We start from the raw sequence: 10,422 nt of genomic DNA on the forward strand, positions 1-10,422 counted from the left end.
GAGACAAGATTGATTTCTTAAGACACGTGAGACAAGTTTTTTTACATTTGAAACTTTCTAACAAAATGTTGTGAAGATAAAAAAAATATATGAACCTTCACAGCAAAAACACTGTGAATGTTACTTTTACAGTGTTTTGTTGTGAAGTTTCAAGTGTAAGAAACTTGTCTCACGAAAACAGTATTGTCTCACTTGATTTCAAGTCCATTTGGATTACCTAATGAGTTCTCCAAAAGATAATATTAGAATTGTACTTTTGCATTTGATCCATTTATTTCAATAAAGATATTATTTATATAGAGACGATTTCATGTACAAACTCAATCATTAATATAAATCATAAAAACTAATTAATTAAATATTTATGAAAATTCATTTATTATGATCTAGATATTTATGAAATATTATTATATTTTGTTTATTATGATCAATGTTTTGTCTTCAAAACCGACTGAAATATTTTTTAAACCAAATATTCATTAGACTAGATGAATGGTAGATATGATATTTGTATGAATTATACTGAAATTCCCTCTATTTATATTTTTTAAAACCAATTAATCAGTTAACTTGATTACATTATATTTTTCACTACAACAATTTTGGTTTTATAAAACGCCTAGAATGTTTAAACGTCCTAATAGATTATTTTATAGAAGTTACGTTTATAAAATCAAACCATAAAACGTTTTATCTAAAAATGTTACAGTAGGATTATAGGTTTTTTTTAGCATTTTAACAAATTTTTTGTGACGCTTTTAAAATAAAGTGTCAATTACCTATTTCATAGAACACTTTTGAGAAGTGTCTTATAAACTCATCTTTTTATAGAACATGTGTGTTTATAGAACACTTTTTCAAAAAAAAATCATATAAAATAGTTAATATGATACTTTATTTTAAAAGCATCATAAAAAACATGTTGAAACATTTAAAAATATGTTACAAATCTATTGTAACACTTTTAGATAAGACGTTTTTTAGTTTGGTCTTTTAAAGTAATTTATTAGGATGTTTAGACATTTTAGACGTCATATAAAAACCAATTTTCTTGTTGTGTTTCATTAATGACTTTGACTTTATAGACATCGACTATAGCCTAAACTGGAGACGGGTTTTTATAGTTAGCTCGATTGCAACTCCGACCATTGTATCACTTGTAGACTAAAATATCGAATAAAAACCGTCATTAAAATCATTAAAAAAAATAGGTGTCAACCTAAAATAGTGTAAACAAACCAATACAAAATTACAAAATGTGAATAAAATATAAAATAAGTGAGAAATTTCTAATAATAAATAACTAAATAAGTGCTTAAAATGGAAAGTCCATTAATTAAGAGGCTGCTAAAACCTAAACTATAAAATAATCACAACTTTCAAATATTAATAAACCTAAAATTGATTTTTTTAATTGTTTCTTCTGATAAGTGCTAAATCATATCTAGTCATCTAATCGGGTCAAATTCAGTTCATTAAAATTGGGTCGGTTCTTAAATAATAATCCATTTTAACTGGTTCAGTTTAGTTATCGTCTAACTATCATTTAATTAATAAAATAATATATATATATATATATATATATAGAGAGAGAGAGAGAGAGAGAGAGGACGTTTAAAATGCAACTGATCATATTTATACAACCAATACAATTCAATCAATTGAGATATTTATAGAAATGATGAGAGTTCATTTATTATGATTTGAATATTTATGGAAGATGACCAGAATTCATTAATTATGATCAATATTTTATATCAGAAAACAATCAAAACTTCTATGAAATCATATATTTATCAAATTAAATGGACGGTTGAGATTGACTTGCATTGGTTGTACAAATATAAATGGTTGCATAATAACACACACACATCTCTCTCTCTCTCTCTCTCTCTCTCTCTATATATATATATATATATATATATATATATATATAAACTTGGGATCATGTGAGACAAGACTGTTTTCGTGAGACACGATTTTTACATTTAAAACTTCACAGTGTTTGCTGTGAAGATTCGACTTTTTTTTTTATTTTCATAACATTTTGTTGTGAAGTTTGATGTAAAAATCGTGTCTCTCGAAAACAATCTTGTCTCACGTGAAACCCAACCTTTTGTTATTATTATAAATTTAAATATTGTTAGATGACGAAACTTATAATAGAAAATAATAAACCATAAAAATCTAAATCAAAAGGTTCGAAACCCTAATCTCGTTAATTTTTTATGCTTCTATGTGGGATTTTGGTATATGCATTTTGTTTGTTTTCTTCATCATGTTATGATTGTTCTTATAAATTATGTTGGTATAGACATCTATTCGTTTTTATTTGGTATTTTTCATGTAACGTTTTTAGGAGAAAAAAAGTTAATAGTGGATTAAGTGTTTGGATTATTGGATTGAATTAGATCAGTTATTCAAAGTTAATTTGATTTTATTGGTTGTCAAAATCCAATATCCAATAGATTATTAGACTGTATTGGTTTCGTCGAAGGCAAAAAAAGGTCAAGAAAGTAGAAATAAGTGAATTATATGTGAATCATGGTAAAAGGAACGTGGATTCACATTTGCATTTTCAAATGATTTTTTTTTTTGAGTTGACCAAAGATTCACATATGAATCGTTTATTCGTACGTTCTCAGTCTTTTTACATTTCTTATTTAAGCCTTCCACGTATATATGTGTGTACGCATATCTAACAAATTTTTTACATATTTTTTTAAAAACATAAATATGTGTATCTAATAGTGGAAAAAAAGGGTTTGAGGTATAGAGATTATAATCTACGGGAAATTGACTCAAGTGATCATATTCCACAATTAAATTAAACTCCTAACTATTGCTCTTTTCGGACTTTACCCAAAAGTCATTAGGTCTGCAATATTCAGGTCTGCAATTCTTGCGGACTTACTAAACGATAAAAAAAACCAATGTTTTTGAGCCAGGTTCGTAACCACCAGTCCTCAACTATTACAGATCCGGCCCAAAACCCATTTTCCTATAAAGGCGAACACTTGCGTATCTGGCATTACAGATTCCAAGGAAAATGAGTTTTGCGCCGGATCCGTAATATTACGGACCTAGACCAAAAAAAACTCTAAAATTTTATCATTTAGTGGGTCCGCAAATAAGTATTGCGAACCTAGTGATTTTTGGGTAAAATCCGGAGAGAAATAGGTAGGAGGTCAATTTGATTGTGAATATATGGTCATTTTGATCAATTTCTCTAGAACGCACTCATCGTACTCGTGGTGTGCTAAAAGTAAGGTGAAACCATATATATAGGTTGATAAGTTCGCCCTCTAGCCAAACGGTCAACCATGATCCATATTGTACATTTTAGTATGCCAGACTTTAGGGGAGATTAATTAAAATAGCCATTTTTGGTTTGTAATTCCATCTTTTAGTCATTTCTCTCGTGAAATCACCAAAACGTCATTAGATCGTAAGTGACATATCTGTAATTTGCGGAAAATTCAAAGTGTAAAAAGAAATTTTGAATCAGTCCCACAAATGTAGGGACCAAATCTAGAAAATTGATATAGGTCCGCAATTTGACGAATTTACAGATTTGGTTCATGTACTAACGGACCTGGTTCAGAAACTTATTTTTTTACATTCTAACTTCTCCATAAATTGTCGACCTATAACATTGATGATTCTGAACAAGAAATGACTAAAAAATAAAACAACATTTGAAAATGGTTGTTTAATTAATTTCCCAACTTTAGGTCTCTATAAAAAACATATATAAAATGTTAACATATATATATATATATGTATATATATATATATATATATATATATATATGAGCGATCAAATGCGAACCACTTAATTTGTAAAAACCGTGCAAACCGCATTTAACCAATCATAATTTTTCATTTTGTTCATTTTTTTGTAATTATAAGATGTTGTTTAATCATTTTTATTGTGGAGGGTCTTATTTTAATTTTAAATAAATACATGAAACAGTTTCATTAATTTTAGAAAAATACATGAAACAGTTTCATTAAGTATTATATGAAACAATTTCACAACCATATATGAAACAACTTCACCAAAAAAAGTATTATATGAAACAATTTCACAAGATTAAACAATTTCATTAAAAAAATTCATAAGATTAAACAATGAAATCGACAGATGAAGGTGGTTTGCATGGTTTACACAAATGAGGGCGGTTTTCATTTGATCACTCCTCTCTCTCTCTCTATATATATATATTATATACACACTTGAACAAAACGTTTATAAACTATGTATTTTATTACTTTATAGTCATTTTATACATGCCATTTTCGTTTAATTTGAATTGAATCAAAATTAAATCATATAGACACGTCATATATTATTGAAATTACTCCTACAAAATCTCGTTTTCTTATAAGATCAATTTGAATTATATTTTATTTTAAACTTGAAGGATACTCACGCAATACAGTGAAATATATTAATTTTAATGTTTTATTTTATTCATTTTTTCTGTCGATATAATACGGTTTTATGTGTTTTTTAGAAAATGATAATATTTTTATTTTTGAATGAAATATAAATTTAAAAATGAAAAAATATTAATATCAGTATCAAATTAATTATCTAAAAGTTCTCGTTTTCCATATAATTTCTTTAATTTAATTTTTTATTATAATTTAATTTAGATTTAATAACAAAGTTATTTTTATTTTTGTTTAATAACATAATTTTTATAAGGATGATAACAAAATATTTTGTTAAAATTCAATAATGATCCTAATTATATTTTAATCTTTTATATTTAAAATGAGATATTTATCTTGTATTTGATTATGTTTATCTGCAGTTAGTTACACGAATTCAAAAATAGAGCTTTAATAAGTTGTACCTATACATAATTTACTTGTAATCTTGAATTTTAAGTAATATGCATCAATAAACAATATTTCATGCATAAAAAATAGCTTTTAAGAATTTTTGTCAAATACTTTATAATATAACATAGATAAATGTCAAATGAGACAGAAGTCTCCCTCAAAAGTATTTAACCGATGGCAGTCTCTTGAATCGTCTTTACTTAAAAAAATACAGGCTATTATCATAATATTATAATTATATTTAAAATTTTAGCTGTTTATATGATTTAGAAACCGTTGATATGTCCACCTTATCCATTTATTTTGGTCCACGCTAAAACATTCGTTTCTTGAAATGCTATCCAACATGTTTGACTCCTCTGTTTTACAATCTCTGATTTATCTCAAGATTTTATAAACATATGTTTGAATTAAAACAAAGCATTTAAGAATAACAAATTACAATTTTGACCTTATCATTTACAAGTTGATGAATATTTAGACATAATGCAACCAAATTCAAAGAATTTGTGATCCAATGCTTTTTGGTAGCCAATTGTCCACATGGGTTAAAAGTAATCAAGACATAAAAGTGTTGATATGAAGCTTCACCATGTCACTAACAATTCCTTAATCATTATTATATGTTCAAATGGTATTTTTTAAATAACATAATAATATCTGTCTTTATTTATAAATATAAATTACTGATAATTTTATAACTGAGATGATGTTTTTTCAGTCCGAATTTGAATAAGATCAAAAAACCATCGTTGAGACAAATGATGGCTGTTAGTACCACGTGTTACTAATTCAGTTGATGGAGTGAGAAGATTTTATCTGGTTTATTGAAGTAAGTCAGATAATGTTTTATAATCCGACTTACTTCAGTGTCTGCTTTAATGTTTTTTACAGTTCTAAGATTTTGTATGTTAGACTGCAAAACATTACAACAGACATTCAATTTCTTCCGTATGAATTTATTTGGAAGTATGACTTTTGAAATCCCTTTCTAAAAAAGAAAGGTTTGACATTTTGTGACACATCAAATCTTCCCAATAAAAAACTTTTAGATTTCATCACGGATGAAACACGGTTTTCTAAAATGGAAGTTTTCCACTTGAGCTTGAATAAATCCAAAATCTTTTGACTATTTACTAAACGTTTGACTTTTTTATGTCTTGAAAAACTTATGCAATTTATAAAAATAAAAGGAAAAAATTTGCTTTTCAATACGTTTTGATAACTCAGTAGACAGATCTAAAATCAGATTCGAGCTTAAAATGTCTGATTTATCGTGAAAATTTTAAAACCACATCGAGAAACAGAGTAAATTAATATAATTACGTCGTGTAAGGTTTAATTATCATATATAATTATGTCAAGTGTTAAAGCACTTCTTAGTGAGAACGGACATTAATAAAGAAACTTAGTGTGTACGAAAAAGAATCTGATTCATAACCTTTGTAGTGTATTACAATGAAATTTTGTTTTTTCCGTCTTTTCTGTTTTATATGTTTAAGGTATAAAATCCAAAAACACCAAACCTTAACGCTAATGTGTTGTAAGACTGTATAATTACTTTTATAATAAAACTGTGTTAAGAAATTATTTTAAAATAGATACATAAAAACGAAACAAAAACTTATAATTTTAGAGATACAAAAAGAAATATTACAACTGAAATACCATGAAAAACAATAACAAAAAATTCCCCAAGAAACCACAAGGGTGGTGCCTGATTGGTTTGAGCTTGGCTCCAAAGGTCAAAAGTATTAGGGAGTCTCAGGTTCAAATCCAAAGAGGAATAAAAATTCCCTTTACGGTGACTCTGGACTATCTGCAAAGCAAATGGTCACCTTGAAATTAGTCGGCTCGCATAACGAGTTGGATATCCAGATTAATCAAATTTTCTTTCCCCAAGATGGGTTACTCTTGAAATTAATTCCTAAAAATTCAAAGATAAATCATGTAGTTAACACTTTAAAGGAAATAAATTAAATATAAAAATAAATAGGTAAATTAATTAAAGAAAATTGAAAACCAAGACCCCTTTTCAGATAAGTTCTATAATATTTTTTTTCTTTTTCTTTTTCTTTTTTTAAAAACTCTGAGATCCCAATCTGACACCAATTTAAAAGATCTCCTGCCCAAAAAATTCCAAAACCCTTTTTTTATTTTTGCCCTATTTATTTTTTCTTATTATCCATTGCCATCTTCCTCTGATCTATGAACAAACTCTGTCATAATCAAATCTATATGGGTTTTTACAGCTAAGGCTGTTCTAGGAAGGTGACACAGAAGGAAGGTCCACATGAATTGAAGAGGAGGTTCAAGGTATGCACACACACCTCCATATTCTCTGAACCCAATATATAAACTATAACTTTCTCGTCTTCTGAGGCCATTGGTTGATCTTTCACCCATACCCATTTCATCTTTTTGGAGTTCTGTTTGATCTTGATGCTGTTTAAGCCTTCATCTTTATTGGGTATTCCTATCATTTCAAGAAATCTTGGAGGAATTGGAGTTTAGGGTTTGGTTAGGGTTTGATTTCTGATCTTGATCTTGATTTTGATGAGTATGTATTGATGTAGATGGTGTTAATTTGGGGGAATTTGAGTTGATTTTGATGAATATTGTGGATGATTTATATGTGAAGTTTATGTTATCTGGGAATAATAATAGTTACTTAAATATGGTCAACCCCTGTTGGAAACCATCTGTTGAAGGAGATGGAGGTTGTGTAAGGAGAACTGGAGATCAAAATGGAAGAAGTGATGGATTGCTGTGGTACAAAGACTTGGGTTCTCATGTAGGTGGCGAATTTTCGATGGCAGTGATTCAAGCAAACAATTTGTTAGAGGATCAGAGCCAAGTTGAATCAGGATCGTTGAGTTCGTTGAAATCTGGGCCTTATGGGACGTTTATCGGAGTCTATGATGGACATGGTGGACCGGAGACATCAAGATTTGTGAACGAAAATCTGTTCCCAAATCTGAAGAGTAAGTTCTTGATTTCAAGAGATTGATTCAATTATGATCTTATAATAAGTGTTCAATGTATGTTGGTTTTGATCATTTTGTATCCTCATAACTTGGTTGCAACTTTCTTTAACTTTTTAGGAATTCTAATTCATTCGGCATCAAACTATTTAGTTTGGGAAGTAAATCTTGCTAAACGATGATTCTAGATGGTAAAGTTATTGGTAGCCCACAACTTTAAGCTTATAAGGAGCTCATAGATCTAATTTTCTAATGTATATTCCATGTGTGACGGGTTGTTACAATCAAACCCCTTTCTTACTTGTCTTTCTAAGGGGCTGTTTCGTTGGTTTTTCATCAAGTCCTGTATGGATGAAGTTGTCCATGTGGATTAATATGCGTATATGGATTGAGAAGGTTTTTATTTGGGAGGGGCAGGTTTGGGATAACTTGTTTTTCCGCATAAAGCTCCCCTCTAGAAGCTTACTGAATAAGCCACTTTCTATATCATTAAGTCATTACCAATCAGTCATGTATCGCTGACTGAATAAGCTGCGAGTTCCATTAAGCTCATTAATCTGCTAATAGACAGGCCCTACCTCATTTTCTAGATCTATTGTCGTCATACTTACAATGATTTAAGCTGTGTATGCGAACCTGACTAGACACGACTCTTTGATTTTGTTTAGAATTTGCGTCTGAAGATCAAGAAATGTCAGCAAGTGTCATCAAGAAGGCTTTTTTGGCAACAGAAGAGGAATTTCTTTCGGTTGTAAGAGATCAATGGCGTATTTGCCCTCAAATAGCGTCCGTAGGTACGTGTTGTTTGGTGGGTGTCATTTGTAACGGGCTAATATACGTTGCAAATGCTGGCGACTCCCGAGTGGTGTTGGGGAGAGCCGAGAGAGGTGTCAGAGGAGTCTCGGCTATACAGTTATCAACCGAGCATAATGCAAGCTATGCTTCTGTTAGAGACGAGCTTCATTCTTTGCATCCTGATGATCCCAAGATTGTGGTTTTAAAACACAACGTTTGGCGCGTTAAAGGTCTCATACAGGTAATTAATTTACACCAAACCCTTCTAATCTTACGGGCTGTTTACAAATTGCCGACCTCCTCTTACCAGGTAAGAAACACTTACCCCGTAAGAGGTAGGTGGGTTGCCGACAAATGATGTTGACTAGGTAAGGAAAGACCCTCTTATCTGGTCAGTGCTTACACAAAGCCTACCTCTTACCCAATTTGTATCAGTAAATGGCCTCTTAGTTTCATATGACTTGCCATCAATGTTAAACGTAACTCGTTTGACCAGAAAAAGTTAACCATGAACTCTTTTCTATGTGACTACTTGCTTGAGGTTTAATAACTAGTTTCGGTTTTCAGATTTCAAGATCTATTGGCGACGCATATCTAAAGAAGGCGGAGTTCAACAGAGAACCTCTATTGGCAAAGTTTAGGCTACCCGAACCCATTTCAAAGCAAATCCTTAGTCCAGAGCCATCAATCTTCATACACAAACTTAACCCGAAGGATCAGTTTCTCATATTTGCATCCGATGGTCTATGGGAGCATCTTAGCAATGAGGAAGCTGTTGATATCGTCCATAGTTACCCACGTAATGTAAGTTCATAATCTCTTTCTCGTCCTCTTTTATCGTCAACGTTTCCTACCCCCAAAAAGTTAGAATCTAATGAAGAACTCGTAAACGTTGAGATTCACCGATGAAAATGTGGTAAGAAAGAACAGGGCCTTCTGAACATGATCATGACATAAGTTTTGCAACTTATGGATAGATGAATGTTAGCAAGACTCTTTTGAGAGTTCGAGACTTTTTAGGCCGTTTTTATCTATATTGTTTGGGATAGAGGACAAGTCTGCTTACATCCTACCTCCCCCTCAGACCCTACTTCCATATGGAACATATTGTCAACCATTGTTGGTGTCGAAATCCCGAGATGCACAGATCAAAATTAATCCGAATTTTTTTTTTTTTTGTAGGGGATCGCAAGACGACTTGTCAAGGCCGCACTTCAAATAGCAGCCAAGAAAAGGGAAATGAGATATTCGGACTTGAAGAAAATCGATAGAGGGGTTAGAAGACATTTCCACGATGATATAACGGTAGTCATCGTGTTTTTAGACCCTCCATTGAACCGAACTTCGGCTCGTGGCTCGGGTTTATCAATAAAAGGAGGGCGAGGGTTACCGCGCACTAAGCCGTCGTAGTAGCAGCAGCAGGTGGTCTTTGTTGGGAATGTTTGTAAACTAAGAAAGAGGCATGTAAGCCAAAGGGGAATCAAGTGTTAGGCATCAGAAACTGAAGAGATGGGAAATTGAACAACATTCTTTCCTAAAAATCTTAAAGATAATATTTATTTGGCATCTGTTCGTCCAACTGTACTCGGGTTACTGGTAGATCCTTTAAGCCATGCCAACGATCAGAAGTGTGTGAATTTTGGTCTGTTTAGACTTGTTTGAGTCGCTTGTTTTTCAAATTTCATGTGTTGGGTGTCGTTTATTCGAAGAAGATCATCTCAGAATCGAAGATCGTTGCAACTGAGACGTGAAGGGGTTTGATAATGGCCAAATCGGATTGTATTTTATT

The 10,422-nt window shown here is 30.9% G+C and overlaps 1 protein-coding gene across 3 annotated transcripts; it reads left to right on the forward strand.

Annotated features, from left to right (window-relative positions):
- The first annotated feature begins 7,076 nt into the window (after positions 1–7,076).
- LOC112521581 (probable protein phosphatase 2C 38) lies at positions 7,077–10,312 on the forward strand. Of its 3 annotated transcripts, none has more exons than XM_025130523.1 (5): positions 7,146–7,170; positions 7,431–7,838; positions 8,507–8,874; positions 9,201–9,437; positions 9,816–10,312. In XM_025130523.1, exons 2-5 carry the CDS (start codon positions 7,466–7,468, stop codon positions 10,041–10,043), a joined length of 1,206 nt encoding a protein of 401 aa, XP_024986291.1. In that variant the 5' UTR covers positions 7,146–7,170; positions 7,431–7,465; the 3' UTR covers positions 10,044–10,312. The 3 variants fall into 3 exon arrangements, with proteins under 3 accessions (XP_024986289.1, XP_024986291.1, XP_024986292.1); XM_025130524.1 differs by having other exon boundaries at positions 7,163–7,170; positions 7,674–7,838; XM_025130521.1 differs by having other exon boundaries at positions 7,077–7,838.
- Positions 10,313–10,422: the final 110 nt, after the last annotated feature.

Source organism: Cynara cardunculus (genome assembly GCF_001531365.2).
Source record: "Cynara cardunculus var. scolymus isolate 2C chromosome LG 11, CcrdV1, whole genome shotgun sequence".
Lineage (NCBI taxonomy): Eukaryota > Viridiplantae > Streptophyta > Magnoliopsida > Asterales > Asteraceae > Cynara > Cynara cardunculus.